General features: G+C 47.1%; 2 protein-coding genes and 1 pseudogene across 4 annotated transcripts in view; all 3 read left to right on the top strand.

Annotated features, from left to right (window-relative positions):
• The first annotated feature begins 737 nt into the window (after nt 1–737).
• On the top strand, nt 738–2,203 carry LOC139047422 (uncharacterized; annotated as a pseudogene).
• Nucleotides 2,204–2,463: 260 nt separating this feature from the next.
• Nucleotides 2,464–15,324, top strand: LOC135899046 (uncharacterized). Of its 2 annotated transcripts, XM_070522402.1 has the most exons (3): nt 2,464–5,246; nt 11,559–11,837; nt 11,923–15,324. In XM_070522402.1, exons 1-3 carry the CDS (start codon nt 5,168–5,170, stop codon nt 12,957–12,959), a joined length of 1,395 nt encoding a protein of 464 aa, XP_070378503.1. In that variant the 5' UTR covers nt 2,464–5,167; the 3' UTR covers nt 12,960–15,324. The 2 variants fall into 2 exon arrangements, 1 of the variants encoding a protein (XP_070378503.1); XR_011507445.1 differs by lacking the exons at nt 11,559–11,837; nt 11,923–15,324 and adding an exon at nt 8,306–11,543.
• Nucleotides 15,325–20,783: 5,459 nt separating this feature from the next.
• LOC135899047 (copper homeostasis protein cutC homolog) overlaps nt 20,784–22,157 on the top strand; it is a 39,112-nt gene continuing 37,738 nt past the window's right edge. Inside the window, exon 1 of one of the 2 annotated variants that reach the window (XM_065428293.2) lies at nt 20,784–20,918. The gene's annotated coding sequence lies outside the window, so the exon portion shown is untranslated. Of the gene's footprint in view, nt 20,919–20,981; nt 21,227–22,157 lie in introns of those variants that run through there. The other variant, XM_065428292.2, reaches the window with a different exon arrangement.

The raw sequence follows: 22,157 nt of genomic DNA, 5'->3' as shown, positions 1-22,157 counted from the left end.
GAGTCCAATGCCCCGTTTAAACAATGCCCCGCCGTGTGCACGCGCCAAGACGTCATGAGCAGAGATCAGTACCTGGACACCATGCGGAAGACAAATGATGAGCAGTACGAGATCGTCCGAGAAGTCCTACACCGACTGACAACTCCGAACTCTCCACCACTGCAAATATTCTTCACGGGAAAGGCTGGATGCGGCAAAACATTTGTACTGCGCCTGATCATGGACCTCTACAACAGGTACTGTAACCCTGCTGGCCCATACAATCTAAACGCATATGTGGCTTGCGCTATAACAGGAAAGGCGGCGGTGGCACTAGGCGGAGTAACTGTGCACGCAGCGTTCAAGCTTAGCCTCAAGACAGACAGCGGACTCAGGGACAACGAGTTGAACACCTTCCGCTATGCTTTCAGGAATGTCAGATGCGTGATTATCGACGAAGTTAGCATGATGTCTGCTGATATACTTCACAGAATCGACTCGCGGCTCCGCTCCATCACCTGCAAATATCTGCAGCCCTTCGGAGGGTTGGACGTCATTCTCTGTGGGGACCTGCGTCAGCTTCCCCCCGTTCGTGCAGCTGAGGTGTTCAGGCGCGTCAAAACAGACGACGTGTTTAACACAGAAATCGCGTGGCACCATCTCGCCTACTTTGCACTCATTAAAGTGGTACGACAAAACAATCTCAGGTTCTCCACGTTGCTTTCCAAAATTGGAGATGGTGTCGAATTAGACCCCGAGGAAATCTCACTTATCGAGAGTCGGTTCGTTCCACAGCAGGAAGCAGAAGCTTCTTGCCCCGGTGGCATACGCTTGTTCTACTCCAACAAGGAATCTGATTACTACAACACAACAAAGGCCATAGTAGCACAGGATAATGCTGTACCATGCACGGCACAGGATACAATCGTTGGGTGTAGGTCTATGCAAGAGCAAACAGAGGCCATGCGTAAGGTCGAAACGTTACCCAAGGCCGAAATAGGAAATTTGCCAGCAAATATAATGCTGTGCATTGGCAAGCCTTACATGATCACCCTCAACGTGGATGTTTCCGATGGCCTTGTTAATGGATCGGTGGGAACACTGAAATTCATCGAAAACGACACCCATGGGAAACCGCTACGCATATGGTTGCAGTTCGGGGAGCTTGGCTCCAAACTTGCGATCGGAACCGTAGCGGCCGCAAAATCACACCAGTTAAGCAAGCTCAACAGAAACATTCAACCGAACTGGATACCGATTGAAAGGCGTACCGTCACCTGCGTTATCGATAAGAAGACGAAGGTATCGGTAAGAAGATGCCAGCTTCCCGTTGTGCAGGCGAGCGCCATTACCATTCATAAATCCCAGGGTGGCACATATGATGAAGTCGTGTACTCCTACGCCAAGAATCATCCACAGAGGTTGGTATACGTGGCACTGAGTCGCGCTACAGACATCAACGGACTCTACCTGACCAATGTTGACAACGACTTCACATTCTACCACGGAAAAGCCAATCCGGACAGAAAGCTAGCCGATGAATTTCGTCGGTTGCAGTCCCACAAACTTGACACCATCACCGCCAAGTGCCTCGCCATGACTGAACAGCCGCACTACTTGTTGATCTCCGCTCTTAACGTACGCTCCCTTGCCGCACATGCCAAGGACGTACACCACGATCACATTCTGCGCCATTCCTCTGTACTTTGCTTTGCTGAAACCTGGATGGATCCCGAAGAGCCTCTCGAAATCATAGATTTCCTATACTGCTGTGGTGCTCGCAGAGACCACAACAGAGCGGCGGGAGTCGCTATCTACTTGCGCACAGGTCTCTCTGCAATACCAGTCGAAATGTTTGGCACGTCACATGAAGTTGGCGAACTGTGCGCCGCAAAGTATAGTAGCTGCCTACTTCGCCCCTACCGCACTCACGAAAGACGTCGTGCACTTCCTGCAACTCGCATTAACCGTCCATCGATCCACACCGATGTTAGTAGTGGGGGACTTTAATGTTGACATAAAGACAAACAGCAATTTCCTAACACTTATGCGGGAGAATATCCCGTTCCTCTCGCTCGTAACGCGTCCCACGGCTGTGACAACCTCGCGAGGCACTTGTATAGATCTCGTCTTTGAGAATCAAGCATTGGTGTAGCAAGTTCAACATATATCAGTCTATTTCTCCGACCACAAAGCTTCCTTCATGACTGTCAAGAACTGTTAGTGGAGTCTTTGTTAACGGAATACGTGTGAAAAAAAAAAAATTCTGTGATAGCGCATACATGTGTTGCTCGATTTCTTTGCCTCAATCTATCGAAAAGGTGAAACAGCTTATTTGCTGCGCTCAAATTTCGCATTAGGAAGTAACGTAATCGTCGGTATTTTTTTTTAATATGCACAGCGACGAGAATAAGTAAGCCAGCGCGCATTTTTGCACGCACGAGGCGAGCCGCCAATTTCCTTGCTGGAGCCTCCGGCGTTGTTGTTGCGACTGAGGGAAGGATGAAAAGGAAAGTGCACGGGCCTGCCGACTGGCTCAGGCCGAGCCATCACCGCTACCGCGTGCAGATAGAGGAGAGATCAAAGATAAGAGGAAAGAAAGAAAAGAAAAGACGCGCGTCGCAACAACCGCGTACGCCGCAGCGGACGCTGGCAGAAAAAACAGATAAGCGGCCGAAGCCGCGCTCGCTCATCGCTCGCTGCACACCACTCTCCGGCGCATGCCGTAGCAGGTTTTCTCTGACGCGCGGGCGCCGCCGCCGCCGATGCTCCGGAGCAAGCCGTTTCAGGTTTTCGTTGCGCTGCGGCGGCTGTGATCGGTGGAATGCACGAGTAGTCTTTTCTTGTCGTATTTTGCATGAGCTTGCTCGTTTGTGTGGTATCTCGCCGCTGACGTCTCATCGACTGTGCCGATCATGGCGAGCCGCGGAAAGTACTCGGCAAAGGATTTAAAGACTAAAGTTGAAATATTGCAGGCGGTTGAACGTGGTCTCTTAACGAAGACAGCGATTGCCGAGAAGTATGGCATCAAAAAAAGCGCGTTGTCTACCTACATCAAGAACAAGGACTCTATCATCGATGCTTACCAAAAAGAGATTGAGCCCTCGCGGAAAAGACTATGGACGTCGGCTCACCCCGAGATGGAGACTGCTGTCATTACGTGGATAAAGGATGTTCGCAGCAGGAATATTCCATTAAGTGGACCCATAATTGCTGCGAAGGCAGCGGACTTCGCCAGATGACCAGAACAGCCTTTTCTTTACGGGGGAGGTCATTCACGCTATTTGTGCAAATACCAACAAGTATACATGGATGCACATCATTGAGAAACCGACCTACAGCGAGAAGGATGGCTCTTGGAAAGAGGTAACCCCAGCAGAAATGATGTTCATCGCCCTACTGTTGCACATGGGAGTACTGAAACTGCTGCGGCTGCATTTGTATTGGAGTACATCAAAATTGTTTTCCGACTCCTCCCTCCAAACATCATGCCAAGGCGACGTTTCGCTGTGCTCCTGGCCATGCTACATATTTCTGACCCAGATACAAACAACGGCGCTGCCCCGCAGAAGCTAGACAAGGTGTCGTGGCTTCTTCAGCACATGAACGACTGCTCCGCATCATTGTTCCAGCCTTATCGCGAAATTTCAATGGACGAAAGAATGGTAAAATCCAAAGCGCGGTCTGGCATTCGGCAATACATCAAAGACAAAGTTGTGAAATGGGGCTACAAATTACGGGTTCTTGCGGACCCAAACGCCGGCTACACCATCCAGTTCATAGTGTATACAGGGAAGCGTGAAAAACCTAGTGCCAATGGGCTGGCCTTTGATGTGGTCACTAAGCTTTGCGATAAGTACCTTGATCGTGGGTGCATTATATATATGGAAAACTTCTACACTTCGACCTCTCTTCTTCTACACCTCTTGGAACGCAAGACACTAGCGCGTGGCACAACACGAAAAGATCGCCAGGGATTCCCCACAGAACTGAAAGGCGTCACTTGGGAGAGGAGAGCTAAAAGAGGAGACGTCCGCTGGCTGAGAGACAAGGGAGAATTGTATATTCAATGGAAAGATTGACGTGTTTTGCATAGGGTTAGCTCTGCACACACAGCTAACTCGCACGTGCTTGCCAAACGGCGAGAAAAGGACGGCAAGTGGCAACAAATCGCAATAAAAAAGCCACAGCTCATTGACGAATATAACGCCGGAATGCTAGGAGTCGATAAATCAGACCAGCTCATTGCCATGTACAATGTTTTGAGGAAATGCGTCCACTGGTGGAAAACGTTATTCTTCCACTGTATCGACATCGCAGCTGTGAACAGCTACATTATTTTTCAAGCATATCGCACACAGCATCCCCAAGCATCCGAGCTTTCTAGACCTTCTCGATTTGACCAGCTGGCCTTCAGGACAGAGCTGACTGGACAGCTCCTAGAGCTAGACGACATAGCACCCAGTTCCTGTCTCTCTCTTGCCAGCTGCACAGCACAAGCCTGAAAGAAAGGACGTCCACCGAAACTGTAAGAAGTGCTATGAGGAAAAGAAAGTTCAAGACAAGATAAATGTGTTCTGTCGCACATGCAATGTGCCGTTGTGCTTCACAACGAGAAACTGTTTCGGCGACTGGCACACCAATCTAGCTGAATGAAACATTTGTGGCTCGAAAAGTTATTGATCTACAACTTTCATTTTTGCTGTGATATTCTGCTATGGAGTGTTAACTATTTTGTATATGTCATAAGTTTTATAGAATTTTTTGCTATGAAAATATAAGCTAATCATTAAAGGGAAGCTGAAACACTTTTCGAAAAAAATTGAGTTCTCTGCCGCATTCTACAGTTTTTAGTCCCCTGAACACGAATATCTGGTTCAAAAAGGGTGGAAACAAACGCAAGCGGCTGTTTTTTCAAGAAAACGCACACCAGCGCCTCAGGCCGTCGCGCGAACGCCGCTGTTGCCCGTGATTGGTCGGGGCCGCTGTGACGTCGTTGGCGGTAGTCGCCGGTCAGCGCCGCCGCATGTCTCCGTTTCAGAGCGTAGCACCATTCCTTTCTCTCTGGTAGCACGCGGTTCTGCTGTTCTGGCTTCATAGCTGCGTTGTAAGATGGAACGTTCTCGCTGTCTCCGACAGCTTGTATTTTCCCCGTACATGTTTGAACCCACAGCCGATACGGAAAACGATGGCGGCAACGACGATGTTGAGTGTGCCAACAGCGAGAGCGATGTGTGCACCTTCTCCCACGCTGGAAATCTTAGCTGGTACGTATGTTCTTTTTTTTTTTCATGTAGCTGCACGTTGCAATGACGGGAGAAAAAATGCGCTAAAGTGTCACTGGGAACATGCTGCTGGAAGAATGCCGAAGCACTAACTTCTCATTAGATTCTAAACACGGGTGCAATTCCGCGATGTCAAGCACCTTGCCGCTGCTTGTCTAAAGTCCCGTGGTTTTTTCAGCATTGATACACGATCGCAAACATAAGTGCCGCGTTTCAAAGCGCGCATATGCAGTGCTGTGAGGTACAGCCAAGTTGCTTATCATACACATCCAGAGATGACCAGAGGTATTATATGTGCAATATTCATACTATGGTTCGACGACTTTGCGAGTGTGGCTCGATCAAGCATCGGTATGCATGCTCCATGTTAGTGTTGACATAAAGATATTAGGCAGTTTTAGCACCGCCGTGTGGTAAACACGATAACTGAACCGTACGTCGAATGTCACTAGGCAAGCCTACACTCCATTTGATACCTCAGGTGCAACGCTGTGGAAGCTACGCTCTAAGTCCGGTCACCAAAATTTATTACTGCGCGCGTTTCCGTCTATGCTTCGCACCGTGCCAGTGGTGTTTGCTCGCGCGAGCATGCACGTGAAGCTGCCGCAATGGGCTGCAATTAAACAATACCGAAAAGAAATGTTTTTTTAAAATAATGTGTTAGCAGCCGTATAAGTACACGGATGGTTTCTATGGGTAAATTCTTTTTTTTTTTAATTCGGAACTGAGCTTATATATGGAAAGTTTTCTTAAAAATCGGGTCAAGAAACACCGAACTTTTTCTAAGTGCAAACGCAGCCACTGCAAGACGTATCTCAAGCCTCCACAGCGTTGCACCTGATGTATGAAACAGAGTAAGTAACGCTAGCAACAACGCGTTTTCGCATCTGTCATAAGGCTATCCAGCTACGCTAAAACTGTGTTACCAGACGTTAACGGCTTCAAATGTTTGTATTTCTCCAGTGCATCAATGTGGGCCTAATCAGGCTTTCATTAAACTAGGTGCACCTGCATGTGCTGCGTATTGATGGAAGATGAAGAGAACTGCTTGTGCGGCCAGGAGGTGCAAGAGATTAGGAATAAACAGAAGCTCACGCAGTGCGTAACAAGTTCAAGACTATTGAGGACTCTGTGCCGCAGCAGGGCAGTACTGGAAGTGGCACTTGCCCAGAAAGGAGTTGAACCGGCTGGACTCTGTTGGCTCGGTCTCCGCCCATGACGTCACTCTCGCCGGTTCTCTCCTCTGGCAACAACCTCACCCGGCGCTCCGGGAAGCGATGGGGGCGTGTCCGTGCGGGTGATTTAGAAAGCAATTCCCGCCCCTTATATTAACAAAACGAAAAAAAAAAAAAATTTCGGAACCGTCAGTTATTAGGCCTGTTCTTCCCAATCGCAGCAATTCATGGAAATTGAAAACCATTTCAGCTTCCCTTTAAGGAAGTTTGCGGTGAATTTCATTATTTGTTTGTGTTTGCTAGTTTTTATTACGCATTTTGTTATAACTGCTTTTTTTTCCGAAATGTGCTTTTGCAATGTGCATTTAGTATACGCGTTTTGGCATATAATATTGTGCTACAAGTCAATTCTTTCCTTGAAAAAAAAAATCGTTAGTAGGACCAATCAAGAACTTGAATATTTCACTATGCATGTTGTAATTTTTCACAACACAAAGAGTACTTAATGCATGGGTGTATTTTATTGAAGAAATGTTGCCTAGTGATATAGCCGCAATTTGTATATTTTGAAATTTTGCTAAAAAAATTTTTGCTAGAAATTTTACTCCTTACTCAAAAATTTTTGAAATTTTCTTGTTTTCTTTGCTCAAGAATTTTGTTATGTAAATAGTTTTTTTTATTACATTGTTAAAATAAGTACTATTTGAAAGCATGTTCATTTACCTTCACTTTTATGTACTGCATGAAAAAACCATTAAAGAAAACAGCCAATTTCCCCATGGTAAGGAAAGAGTTAATCAGTGACTTCGAGGCACACAACTTCCTTGGGCAATCAGTGGGGTTCTCAATACTACCAGACCAGGCAACCGTGGACGAAGCCATCAACGTGGGTCACCACGTGCTTACCTCGATGCTCGCCCCATGGCAGAGATTGGACGGCGTTAGAACATTTGTATTTCTGGCACTCAATTTTGCCATGAGGTGTGGCTCCCTTGGTAAGGCAGAATGGTCTCGCCTTGACACAACACTTCCCCCACTCATCAAACGAACCTCCACCTGCCTGCCAACGCTGCTAATGACTACCTTTATGGTAGCTCCACAGCTGGCGCCATTGGCATTCCTGTGGCGGCAGAAGTGCCATCGGCAGAATTAACAATGCCTTCAAACTTCTCTCCTCTGCATACACGGAAGTCCAGAACCTAGCACTGCAGGCGCTGATCGTGGTGACAAGCAGGAAGATGAGACGGGTTGCAGAACCTGGTGACATGGCCGCCTATCTGAGCGGCGAGACGGAGGGCGACTTCCAGGCCATGACGACGCAGCTCCAGTCCATGTGGGCAGAGGCCTGTAGACTTCTCGGCGTCTTGGTATCACCCGAGAATTCAAAGAAGGCCCCCGCATCTCCCGGGGTGACATAACACTTGGTCCGAGGAAACGTACTAAGGTGGTGAGGAAACTCAGGACGGCACTGGCGAACGCATGAAATCAGGATCTCCACCAAAACCCCGGTCAAGGGAAAGTGATAGAGTGCGTTGCCAACGACCGGAGCAGTTCCCGCTTTGTGGATACCGGCCAATTCACGAAGGTTGCTAACTGGCGTTTCGTTCACCGGGCTCAAAACGTTGTTCCCCTGAATGCAGCAAGGCCATGGGCTATGGCCGTGGACCAAGGATTTGTGGCGGTCAACCAGAGACCCTGCCACATGTCCTGTGTCACTGCATGACTCACAGTCAAGCATACACAAACCACCACAACCCAATCGTGAACCGAGTGAAAGCCACTGCCTCCACCATGTTCACTGTCAACCAACCACGAGAATCAGCCAGTAGGAAGTACTAATCTTTGTCTTGACCTCATGCTTTGTAGGCACGAGGAGGCAATCATCGTGGATGTAACCTGCCCATTCGAGAACTGGCCTGCAGCCCTGAACGGGGCCTGGCAGGGGGAGGAGGAGAAGTACAAGACAGTCCAAGAGTACCTGCTGCAGAAATACCAGAAGGTGACCGTGGAGGCGATCATCATCGGGGCACTTGGGTTGTGGGATCCTAAAAACGACCGAGTTATGCGCCGCTTCTGCAGCCTCAAATACCTGCGGCTTTTCAAGAAACTCACCGTGAGCAAAACCCAAAAACTAACACCAAACTCTAGTGCCTTCATGCCAATAAACAATTCTTGGAAAAAATGTAACAAGCATTTTTTCAATAACTTCCGTGCAAAACAAACATGCTTGCGTACAAATGTGAAGTGTCTATAATCTGCAGATGCATAATATAGTGTGATATTCACTGAGAGTAAAATCTGCATCGTAGCAAAACCTACTCTACGGTGACAAATATCTTTATATTTTGGAGTTGATGCTTACTTATGTGGTTCGTACTAACCATGTACTCAACATAATGAGCCTGCGGGGTTCTGAAGCTTATGCACTTTTGTTCACAGGTGCAAATATGCGACCGGTGGACACAGTGGGAAGTCAATTCATATGAGGACCACAGATATGTCCAGCATCTCCCCATTGGGTACAAAGGAAAATTATTTGCTGAATCACTATCAAGAGACAACATTTTATTTTACATTGGTCAATCCCAGACCATGTTTGAGAGACTTGTAAGAGCAGTTTCTATCCTAGCAAAGAAGCCAAGTGTTCTCACACGTACTGATCAGTTATTATTGTGCCACATGAGGCTTCACCTTGGGCTGTTGTATGGACACCTTGCACAGATTTTCCATATCTCTGTGTTGAGTGTTGGCAACCACGTTTCATACATACTCAACCTGCTCTGCAAGATCATGAAGAAGGTTGTCATCTGGCTGCCAAACTCGCACATTTAAAACAGCATGCCAGATTCTTTCATTGGAAATAAGCATGATGACACCACATGCATTCTTGATTGCACAGAGGTGTTTTTGCAGCGCCCCATAAAGCTGGTGACGAGGGCACAAACATTCAGCAGCTACAAAGCACATAACACCGTGAAGTCTCTTGTAGCCATTGCCCCAAATGGTTTTATAATGTTTGTGTTCAAAGCTTATGGAGGGCGTGCCTCGGACAAATTTATCGCTAACAGCAGTGGCATCAGCGACCACATGGTACATGGCGATGTCATGGCATACAGGGGTTTCGCCCTCACAGATGAGATGCAACTCCAAGGCGTTCGTTGAACACCCCGGCATTTAAGAAAGGTATGGGGCTCTTATTCATCATTGTTCTGTGCTGTTAATTAGAGCTCTAGTGCTTTGCTGGGTGGAATGAAGGGATGTTAGTAAGTAGAAGTGCAAAGCATTGCAGTTTTAGGTGCGACCTAACAAAGATGGCTCAGAAAGCTAGGGGCATGTTTTCTTTTGATTCTTTGGATTGTTGTTTTTGGATTCGGCACCGGCCGTAGATTTGCGCAAAAAGACCATTATTTCGATCGCTTTTGCACTTGGCACCGGACGCACCAGTGCCTACGCGTAACAGCGTGTGCTGGAGAAATGCTGCTGCATGCGCTGTTGCTCTGTGTCCGCTGCCAAGTTACGCAAGCAAAAGTGATCAAATCTCTGAAAGCAATTGACCGAGAATACTACGCTACGGCAGTGCTGCCACTGCTGGTCAATGCCTGCAGTGCACCTTGTACTGTCAGCAATGCAGTTCTATATCCTCCAGCAAAGCTTGCAAAGTAGGCTAACGGAATTTTGACTGTAAATCTTTGCTCTGTGATGCATTACCTATCTGTGCTGTCTCTTTGCACAAGAACGAAATTCTCACGAAAGCGAACTTTTTTGGGCTGCACGATCAACTGTCTGACTTCCAAGTTGGAAGGGGTCATTCGATAAATTGCTAGCTTCAACAGTCATGCTGGTCTTCGGGAGGACTATGTCACAAACATGGACAAGTGGCAACTCCACCAGAGAACTAAATTAAAACCTCATACGGAAAAGCATCAAGAGAGTACTAGGTCTTCCGACGCGCACGAGTACAGAGAGCCTGATGAACCTTGGAGTTTATACTACGCTTGAAGAAATCATCGAGGCTCGGCAAACAGCACAAATCTCCAGGCTTTCAGTTACATCAGCAAGGAGAAAGATCGATTGACCTGGGACGCAACCCCTCCCGCTCGAAGTGCAAAACACACATCTCTCTCATCACCTAAGATCTTGCATCAAGGTCTCTCCTCTTCCACGAAATATGCGCCCACAACACAACATGGGCAGGCGTGTCGCTCAAACCCCCTCTCCTTTAATTCAAGCTCACACCTACTCCTCGCTTGCATGTTGTAGTTTACCACCCTCAAGCCAATGGTGCGGTGGAAAGGTTCAACAGGGTCCTCAAATCATACATACAACTCTCTCTACTGGAGCAGCGACCCATCAAGGCCACCGTTACGGAATACATAACTTGCACGCACGTCACTTCCAGCAGCTTCCGTGACCGCGTCCGCCATTGCTGAGTACCAACCGAACCGGCAGCCGTACGGACGACTGTGTTTGCGTCTTTCCGTAGTCCTTGCTTTATTCGAAATAATGCCTATATGCGCAATATATGGTTGCCGAACAAGAAGCAAGAGTGCTAAGAGGCCCAGCTGCACTGGCTCGAGCGTAGGATTACACAGTTTGCCTAAAATAATAACTCGGCAGTGTGAGAGAACGAGGATTCTCTCCGAAAAGCGCAGGAGCCTCTGGCTTGCTCGCATTAATAGGAGCGACTTGAAGAACCTTGAAACCGTCCGTGTCTGCGGTCGCCACTTCATCACAGGTAAGGGAAAGGCACACCCGCATGCATTTACACACCGATATAGGCAAGCCATGCCGCTGATTGCGATGCTCGCACGCAGTAGATCTCGTCCACTGTTTACGTACGCGGATCTTTCTCTCGCTTCTGTTACTGTACGCTGCACGCCAGGAATTCCTGATTGCTGTTTAGGTACAAATTTCGCTTTTTTCGCTGCACGCCAGCAGTTCTTGACTGCCGTTTACGTACGCTGCTCACTTTTTTCTGCTCATTCTTAAAACACTGCCTGTGCAACGTCGTTATGTGCCGTGTAAAAACATGGGTGCTTTCGTGTCGGCAGCTCGAAGTCTCACCACCCTATGTGATCATTACATTGGGAGGTTTCGCGATGGCTCTAAATATTTGCAGGCAAGCCTTCCAAGTTGATGGATGAGGCAAACCCTGACTGGGCACCAATGCAGCATCTGGGTTACGATGGTGAAAGACCTTTGACCAACGAAGCGAGGTTCCAGCGATCGAAGAAGCGCAGCCAAAAAAAGAAAGAAAAGGATGCTGTCGAAGCCAGCGTAGCAGCGCAACAGTCTCCCGCGGGGATCGAGTTTCCCGAAAGCAGTGCAAGCTCGGAAAATGAGGCAGAATGTCGAATGGAGCTTCCAGTTTCTACTGTGGACTCAGAACCACGCAGACGTAAGTTTGCAACAAAATTTTGTGATACTACCTACTGTTAATCACTTGAAATTTGGTTTACATTTTTCTTTTTCTTCTTTTGCAGGTGATATTGGTGTGCAGACAGATTTAACGGGGCAAAACATCCAAGCACTTGAGGCAGACAACAAGAGACTTACTTCTGAATTGTGCACCTTAAAAAAGCAAAAAGAATTGCTTGAAGTTACGGAAGCATCTCTGCGTCAAGATGACGCCAAAGTTGCCTTTTACTCAGGAATGATAAACTATTCGGTCTTGCATGCTGTATTCCAACTGGTCGAGTCGGCTGTAAAACATGCGCCGCAAAATGGGTTGCCAAAGTTTCAAGAGTTCATTATTTTCTTAATGAAACTTAAGTTCAACTTTCCACACCAGGATCTTGCCTACAGGTTTCACATTTCATGCGCTACCGTCAGCAGAATTTTTGAGAAGTGGCTGGATGCTGCCTTTTCCAGGCTGAGGTCACAAATCGTGTGGCCGTCACGAAATGATATACAAAGGACAATGCCACAAGCGTTTTTTGAATCATTTGGCTCAAAAGTGGCAGTCATAATTGACTGCTTTGAGATCAAAATTGAAAGACCATCATCCTTGCAGCCAAGAAGCGAGACTTGGTCAAACTATAAGAACAGCAACACTGCAAAGTTTTTAATTGGCATCTGTCCACAAGGTGTATTTACATACATTTCTGAAGGTTGGGGAGGCAGAGCTAGCGATAAGCACATAACCGAACATTGTGGCATTTTGGAATATTTGTCACAAGGGGATGTTGTTTTAGCTGACAGAGGTTTTGACACTGCAGACACTTTAGGGTTGTACTGTGCTAAACTCCATATCCCTGCTTTCACTAGAGGCCAGAAACAACTTACTGCGCTGGATGTAGAAAACACGAGAAAACTGGCCAATGTTCGCATTCATGTAGAACGGGTGATAGGGCTTGTGCGGAACAAATATTTGATAATGAAAGCGGTCCAGCCAATTCACTACGTGGCTAGCAAGGCAGGACACGCATTCACACCACTTGATATGATTGTAACAGTTTGCTGTGCCCTCACCAACCTTTGTCCATCGGTAGTTCCTGCAAATCCAAAACTGCCCTCGTGAACAGCCTTGCGGACATTCTTGTTGTATGGGCTTGGGCTAGTTGGTTAAATACAGCAATGGGGGTCATAGCACAAAGAATGTGGTGCATCGCCTTGCCATATCGTGTGGGAAGGTTTACATTGGGCAGTCGGAGAGATGCCTGCACGATAGGTTAAAATAACATAACAAAAAAATGAACCGATGTAGGGATGGTCATGTGTCTGTGCATTGCGGTGATTGTGGGTGTAAACCCCTGTTTAAGAGTGCTCTAAATTATGGGGGTTTAACGTGCCAAAACCACTTTCTGATTATGAGGCACGCCGTAGTGGAGGACTCCGGAAATTTCGACCACCTGGGGATCTTTAACGTGCACCTAAATCTAAGTACTTGGGTGTTTTCGCATTTCGCCTCCATCGAAATGCAGCCGCCATGGCCGGGATTCGATCCCGCGAGTTTAAGAGTGCTCTGTTTTGTATAGGAATGTAGATGAAGTTATATGAGATGTGTTGAAGCTGCATTGATAGCGAGGGCCGCTGATACCTGCATCAGTTCCCCTTAGGTTGCTCTGACGACAAGCAAATTTGCGTTCCTGGAAGCGGCTGGTTTCCATTTGCGGTGATTGGGCTGTATCGGTGTGCGAACCTACAAATACATGTTTTTCTGGGAACAAATACCCAGTTGAAAGTTAGCGCTCATCCTTGTTGTCTCACTGCCATCCGTGTCTTCTGACCCCCATTGCAATTCTTTGCTGATTGCGCATTTTTATTTGTGATTTCACTGAGTGATTGCTTCCATTGTTCTCCCATTGCATTGTAAATAACTGCATGTTGCACAGTAGACAGTTTGCAAAGTTTTACTCAAGGCATTCTTTTACAAGTATGAACTTTTCACAAGTGCTTTTACATTCGCACAAGTATTCACTCAAGCACTTGGTGCGTGCCTACACACATGCATCTTCGAACAAACATGTGCTTGTAGATATGTACTGAATCTGATCTGCAGTGTGTTGTCGCAACATGTGCATATTCTCCCTGTAGTTGTGACACAGCTTCTCTTTTCATAGTCAAATTTCTGATTCCTGTACGTTGACAATAAAGTCTGCACTTTTGCTGCTTGCTTATTAAGGAACATTTTGTCGTTTGAATGATCTTTATGTGTGTGTACTTGTTCGTCCCCTTAGTTGCAAGTGCCTTCGCACCCCAAATAAGTTTTGACTGCGTTCTTGAGTACAATTGGTCTTTTTACCCTCTGCAATACCATATTGATTGTTTTAGTATTAACCACTCCTGCCCTGACTGCAAAATGGTAGCTTGCAGTATTGTGTAAATAATAACAGTAAGTTTATGAATAACTTCTTATTCTGAAACTTTTTCAATTTCAGCAAAAGAAAGCTAGAATTATGGGTATTGGACATAAATATGGCATACCAGTTCATATTGATGCATTTACACACTTAAAGCTATTCTTCATTTAGCAATAGTTGTTTACGTGGATCTAGCTGTGCATTCAAAATTCACAGTGTGTAGCCTTGACGTTTGTTGCTGTATACATAACGGGCGACAAGGCTTCACTTCACTAAGCTATCCTGTGTTTACACTTGTCGCTGTACTGGCCGCTTCAGGTGTAGTCTTGACAATGTTTGACAAGCAGCTGAATGGTGCTGCAGCTCTGTTGGGGTTTGTAGCTTTCTGTTGGCTATTTCCAGTGGCACAGTCCTCACAAAACCACTGTTTCTGTTTTGGAGCCCTCTTAATACCAAGAGAAACATAGTGAAACCAGCCATACTTGCAATTTTGGCCTTCGCATGCCAGCATTTTGCCAGATTCAGGCCCTCCGCAGAAACAGTACGAGGCTTCCTCTTTGCTATTTTGGCTGCTTTCTGTACTTTTCCTGGTGAAATACTGTGCAAGCAGTTCTCGCATGATCACTTGTGTAAAAAATTTCTTTGTAGAGGACAGCATGGAGCTCAAAAAGGTATTGTCCTTGGCCACCCTTTCTATGTACACTGACAATGGGGTCCAAACAAAATCGCAATATATTGTCTCGCATACCGCCATTTGTGTTTGCACTTGAAAGTAGTATGGGTGCGTTCGTTTCAATGTCAGCTTTCCATTCACATTCTCTAGACAAAAATTTGGGTCATTGCTCGCCTCTTGTATTCCTCTCCTGGCCAGTGTGTACGGGCATTTAACCTCAACGACGCCTTTGCCACAGCATGTGCAACTGATAAAAGCATCTGGTGTCGCTGCAAGGTATGGGTACTGTGTGCTCAAGTAAACTCCCGGCTTTAAGAGTTCAAAGTCACTATGATGCCGCTTCATTTCAGACATGTAGCTCGTGATTGCGTCACACTCATGCTCCAATCTCCATGTTGTTGATGTGGAGGTGAACTTCTGCTGCTCAGGATAACATATTTTTTTCAAGAGACTTATAGAAGGCTTTTTCAAGCTCGTCGAGCATACACTTTTTGTCACAGAAGCAGTGATTCTGCCAGCACGGTACACAAACCACTTTGGACAACTTGACTGTCCTCTTGTGGCACTTTCGACGTGGTCCACCATTTCTTGACTGATGTGAAGCTCACTAAGGAAGTCCTAACCCCGTTTAATCAGTGTTTCCAAGTCCTCAGACCGAGCTTCTGCAAATGAGAGATCACGCAGAACACGTGGTTCTAGCATTCTTGGTTTCCCAAACATAGCGCTGTACCTTGGGTGGACCATGAAGACAGCTGGTGTAGCTCCAGCATCAGCAAGACGTGAATGGGACAGTTGTATTGACTCTTCAGTAGGAGCTAGTGACAGGGCTTGTGGGAGGCACGTTGATGTGATTTCAACACCTTACTGCAGGTGAATCGAGTCCATTTTTCTCTTCCTGATCTTGGATGACGAGAAATCTATGTCTCTTAGGCGCTTGGGCTGTGTGCCAGAGCAATTGGCTGGGAGCCAGGCATTTTTTCTTCCTGTGCATGTTCTCGTTTCTCTTAAGTGCACTGATGTCTCTACAGCAAATAGCACAGCACCAACACCAGCACCACAGCACAGCTTCCCCTGCACCTGCATGGCAGGTGCAGGGGAAGCACTAATGTTGCTTAGAATTAGTTTTCGAAAGTTTTGTTTGGTTAATGACCCTATCGCGAAGCTCGTACAGCGGTTGCGGCATCTAAACGTGCAATCTGAACTTTACTCTTGGGCACCTGAGAAAAGCTGCACCACGTTTACATTTAACTGCTCTGTGCACAAAGACTGAACAGAAATAGCTAGTGCGGCAAATCGGCTGCGTCTGAATGGAATCGTAGAATAAAAACGAGAGATTTCGCTGTCGTCTACGCTTCCTCGTGCACAAAAATGTGTTTTCATTCGCTGTTGCCTTACCTCACCGAGTACGATGACGCGCTCCGACTGGAGCCGCATTGCTGCAATGTTCCGCACCCAGCCGCTGGTGAAGTAGTTGTGTGCATCCAGCGATTTATACACCTTCATCTGCTGCAATGTGACGTAGCTGGTTGATAAAACCAGGTAATTGATTATGTCCACCTGCGTTGTAGCTGGCAGCAGCTCCACATCTGCAGTCACATCCGCGCCGACTCTCAGTGTGTAAGGGTCCACGCAGTCGCAGAGTTTCGTCTTCATCTCGTATCGTGCCCACGTAGCGCCGACAAGACCTTCGTAGTACGCAGGGCAAAACTCCGAACACTTTCCTCTTAGCACCGCCACGCTTCAACCGTCGTACACGCCTGTCACGGACGCGTTGTACTTCACAGGCAAAGAGCAAGCGATCCAAACGTGGTACCGAGCAATGGCGGGCGGTCGGTGCAGACGACGGAGGTGACGTCACGTGAAAGTTATGTATACCTGGGTATTTACTGCAGATGCATACCACCTAATATGGACATGTACTGGTTTAAAATCGGAACGCTTGCGTCTCCTACTGCAAGCCAGCCTACTCTACAGTGTGACAACCAGCTATGACCGCTGGATACATCACAATAGATTCCACAAAACACTGCTTCAATTCATACACAACACAGGCCTCACAGCACACATATAATGCACATATACACACCAAGAATTATGCCTTAAGGGCAAGTCTTTATCGCAATAAAAACAAAAAACAAATTTACTGTGCCACCTACCACAGCGCCACGGGTCTGTCCCCAGCATTGCTGCTACATGGACGTCACATGAGGACATCATTATATGTAATCAGCCAGCCAACTGCAGACTTCGGCACCTACACTGCCCGCGAACTGCATACACTTCGGCACCATGTATACAATTACCAACAAAGAAACAAGGCGTATTCAGACAAGCGCAGAGCAGCCAGGGAGCCCAAATTCAAAGTGAGTGCTTACATGTGTGTCAAACGTCCTCTACCTCGAATGAAAGGCACCCCCAGTTTTAGTACTCCTCTCAAAATCCTGAAACGCATAGGTCGTTGGTCATTCCACCTCGAGGACGGCCGGACGTGGAACGCCTCTCAATTGTCCGCTGTGCCCCACGAAGCTGTACAAGAAGCAACGACGAGGCAAGAATCACTGCAGGGGGGGGGGGGGGGGGGGGGGTATGGACATAGAAATGCCGGCAGGCAACGCCAGAACTCGGACCCCCTCCTTAGGAACACAGAGCACTACATCACAAAGAACACCAACGACTGATGACTCAGTCTCCAGAACCGCTGGTATCACCACTGCCTCCTTGCACGCTGAGCCCACCTACACAGCCAGGGAGCCCACTAGCTGGAACCACAATCTCTGGACTGTGTGCTGATCATGGTGCCAAATCAGGAAACCCTCATCAGCCAGTAGAGTCAGGGCTGCGCCGTTCTACACGGGAGCGAAGACCGCCAACAAAGTTCAGGGATTATGTGCAATGAACTTAATGAATGCAGCGACTTTATTAGGCAATCGCCACCAGTGACTTTACTATCAATTTGTTAGCGCAATTATTTAGTTGGCCGCCACAAGCAGCGACGGTTTTTTTGGTCATGTGCATATAACCTGCATTCTGTTGTTGAGGGAGGGCTAGATGTAGTGTCGTGCCTTCGCAACAGATGGCACTGCCGACGTGACGCAATAAATAACTACCGGCCTATAACAGTGACGTCAGTGGTTTACAGGGTCGTTATGCAGATTATAAAGGACAGACTGCAGGCATGGGTAGAGAACGAGGGGGTACTTGGAGAGCTACAAAATGGGTTCCGAAAGCATAGGAGGCTAGAAGATAATCTGTTCTCGCTAACACAGTGCATTGAAATAGCTGAAAAGGAACACAGACCCCTATGGCTGGCTTTTTTGGACATCAAGGGAGCCTATGACAGTGTACTTCAAGAGGGCGCATTCTGGAAACTTTAGGAGTGCAAGATGGAGTAACCAATTTCTTAAAAGATATCTATAAAGGTAACTGGGTGATTATACAATGGGAAAAGCAGGTTTCGGAGCCTGTAATGATTCGGCGGGGGCTTAGGCAGGGGTGCCCATTGTCGCTTCTGATGTTTATGCTGTACCTACAAGGTCTAGAGGCCAAAATACAGCAAAGCGGACTCGGCTTCAACCTATCATTTCTCAAGCAAGGAAAATTGATTGAACAGTCATTACCAGGACTGATGTACGCGGATGATATTGTATTAATGGCTGACAATGCAGAAGATCTGCAGGAATTAATGGACATATGTGGTACAGAAGGAGACAGATTAGGCTTGAAGTTTAGCAAAGAAAAATCAGCAGTCATGATTTTTAATGATAACAGTTGCGGCGAGCACAAGATACAGGAGGCCACGCTGGAGATAGTCGATAAATACAAGTACCTTGGGGTGTGGATAAATAATGGCATTGAGTATCTGACAGAGTACGAAAAATATCCGAAATAAACGACTAAAGGTAACAGAAGTGCAGCGATTATGAAGAGTAGGGCACTGTGGAACTACAATAGGTACGAGGTAGTACGAGGGATATGGAAGGGGGTAATGGTACCAGGGCTGACTTTTGCCAATGCGGTTCTATGTATTAAAACAGATACCCGGCAACAGTTGGAAATTAGGCAACGTGGGGTGGGTAGGCTCGCTCTGGGAGCACATGGCAAGACACCAAATCTTGGAGTGCAGGGGGATCTGGGATGGTCTTCTTTCGAGGGCAGAGAGGCTAGTAGCAAGATAGCCTTTGAGGAGCGATTGAGAAAAATGGGCGAAATTCGGTGGGCTAGGAAGGTTTTCAGTTACTTATACACGAGGAATGTTGACACGAGGTGGAGGAAGCGAACTAGAAAATTGACAAGCAAATACTTGGGCAGTAGCGGGGGAACAAGTAAGTAATCATCTGTCAAGAAAAAGGTTAAGGAGGCAGAGAGGGGTATGTGGAGTACAGAGATGCAAACCAAATCGGCATTGGAGACATACAGGACGTTTAAGCAAGAAATAGCCAAAGAAAATATTTACGATAACTCTAAGGGAAGCTCATTGTTGTTCGAAGCCAGGACAGGTGTACTGAGGACTAAAACGTACCGAGCCAGATACCAGGAGATAGATTTGGTATGCGAGGCGTGTAGAGAGGAGGAGGAAACGGCGGAACACCTGATACTTGCTTGTAAACAACTTCACCCTGCAGTTCAATCTAACGGGGAACTATTCAAAGCCTTGGGTTTCAAAGACGGTGAAAGTAGAATAGACTTTGAACAGGTAGAAATAACTAAACGGAGGCTATCTGATTGGTGGACAATATCAACGCAAAAGTAAAGGAGTAAATACATAGGTATGCATGCATATTGAACGATTAAAGGCTAGGTGGCGCGCGTCGCCGCCGCCCGATTCAAAGGGTTGAGCCACAATCATCCATCCATCCAGGTGACAGGCGACTGATGGCGCCACAGCGCTCTTGTATATAAGTTACGTACACCCGAATAAAGGCTGTTATCGGCATGGAAGCGGCAGTGGTGGCCTCCGTGTCGATGGGCTAGCGACACGACAATGTGCGATGAGAAGTAGGTAGTGGTGAGAAATGAGAGCATGAGAAACAGTCAGGGACCCTGTAATGCTATCGCGTTCTACTATTAATGGGGAAGCTCAAGGGTCTCCCAAGTTCTTGCCCAGGAAATGCAGCCTGCACCTTTGCTTTAACAAAAAATGTGACTGCTTCTGTATGTTTGACACTGCACAGACCCGCCTGAATTGAGGTGCCATGTTGCCAAACAGTAACATGCACATTCTCGTCTTATATTTTAATAAAGATTCGTTCATCCACAATAAATTACGAGTGGCTTTTCAGGCGCCATGAGCTAGAAATACATTTTTCAAACTATTTTCCCAGTATATCGCTTCAATTGAGGGTTAAAGACGTGTGCCACCTCTCAAAGGTCATGCCCAGTCGAATAGCGCGTGCATGCTTTTCACTCACATGTGAACATCCTCGGCCGCCGTGTCACGCTTCAGGGCTTGGCGAGTCTTCTCGAAAATACTACCGCTGCGAGACGCTTGTCATACCGTTGAAAATTACGTTTGTCCGCGATGACGACACCAATCACTTTAGAGATCTACACGTAATATCAAATGACAAAGGGACATTGTTTGGACTGAAGTTCGCATATGCCGGCTACCAGCAAAATGAAAATTAAAAACGCGGTAATCACGTGATGAAAAAGTGCGCTGAAGTGGAGGGGTGCTGGTAGCGTCAACGCTCTGTGTTAAAGTAACAGCTAGCGCCACTACAAAAACTTTTAAAGTACAGAAATAAAGTAAGTTAAATATACCGCATTTTAGCATATAATGTTTTAGAAAAACTTTCCAACACTAACTTATTTTTTAGAGTTGAAAGCCCCGCTTCACGTTTATTGGCACGCCCTGCCAGTGGGTTGGCAGAACAGCTGTGGCAGTAGTGCCTCCTTTAGTTATTGTAGCACCAGTATTACTGTTAAGTTAACCACGCTAACCAGTGCTAACATTCTGCAAGCTACACAGGTAGAGCAAGAGAGGCAGGACAAGGCACCACTAAAGGTATAGTATTAATGAGGTGCTTTTATTGTAGACGAGATAGAGCTGTTGGAGCTGTACCGGCGTCAACGCACGCCTCTAGGGACGGGTTCAGTGTACTATAAAGCACTGGATTTCTTGGGGCCTTTGTCCCGTTGGCATCGCTCCATACGCTGCTTGTGTGTTTTGCTATGGCGGCGGGAATAAGCGAAGGGCTGACAACTTGATATGATACTGATTTGACACTCTTGGGTGCCCTGCGGGTGGTTCGAGGGAACGCCGGCGTAACCCGCGATCGCCGGTAAACTTCGGCCAGAATTTACAAAACCAAGGTAAGTTGCTGCTGTATGTGAGCGCATTGCCAGTACGCTAGTGACAACGAGTTTGCCTAGATGCCGGTGTCTGGTCAAACAGCGATGGTGCGTGCACATTAGTCAGAAAAGAGCAATAATTTTCGTGCGCGTTTGGGGGTACGTAGGTCTTGTTCAACTGTTCACTGCAAGATGTACAAATCACGATGGCATGCAGATCGGTGTGCGTGTTGTTCGCGTTCCGCCAACAAGCTACAATTTTAAGAGCTTCGTACTGCGCAAACAGCTTTGCAGTTACGATGTTGAGTTATCGCCTTTCCTTATCACATGTCTGACCGGACGCCTACGCTCTGGCCAACTGGCGGCTAGCGTGAACAGTCTTCGTCGCCTAACGCCACATATATTTGAGTGTCATTCGCCTTTAATGCATAGGCTGGCATTCACACACCGATATTTCAGCAGCCCTGCGCCACCCGAGTTGCGCACGTGCATTTTAAGGGGGGGGGGGGGGGGGGGGCAGCTGGAGTATTTCCTTTTGTTTTTGTCTGAAAAGGATACCATTGAAAAATTCAATGGGACACCAATTATACGTTCATCATCATCATCAGCCTGGTTACGCCCACTGCTGGGCAAAGGCCTCTCCCATACTTCTCCAACAACCCCGGTCATGTACTAATTGTGGCCATGCCGTGCCCGCAAACTTCTTAATCTCATCCGCCCACCTAACTTTCTGCCGCCCCCTGCTACGCTTCCCTTCCCTTGGGATCCAGTCCGTAACCCTTAATGACCATCGGTTATCTTCCCTCCTCATTACATGTCCTGCCCATGCCCATTTCTTTTTCTTGATTTCAACTAAGATGTCATTAACTCGCGTTTGTTTGCTCACCCAATCTGCTCTTTTCTTATCCCTTAACCTTACACCTATCATTCTTCTTTCCATAGCTCGTTGCGT

This window comes from Dermacentor albipictus, chromosome 7 (assembly GCF_038994185.2).
Source record: "Dermacentor albipictus isolate Rhodes 1998 colony chromosome 7, USDA_Dalb.pri_finalv2, whole genome shotgun sequence".
NCBI lineage: Eukaryota > Metazoa > Arthropoda > Arachnida > Ixodida > Ixodidae > Dermacentor > Dermacentor albipictus.
The sequence above is the reverse complement of the archived record's forward strand: the minus strand, read 5'-3'. Positions and strand labels throughout refer to the sequence as shown.

Excerpts from the sequence above, each read along its gene's own strand:
- LOC135899046 (XM_070522402.1), top strand. The coding sequence starts at position 5,168 with ATGGCGGCAACGACGATGTTGAGTGTGCCAACAGCGAGAGCGATGTGT. Across the intron at positions 5,247-11,558 it reads CACGCTGGAAATCTTAGCTG|GCAAGCCTTCCAAGTTGATG; the intron begins GTACGTATGTTC and ends AAATATTTGCAG. Across the intron at positions 11,838-11,922 it reads GGACTCAGAACCACGCAGAC|GTGATATTGGTGTGCAGACA; the intron begins GTAAGTTTGCAA and ends CTTCTTTTGCAG.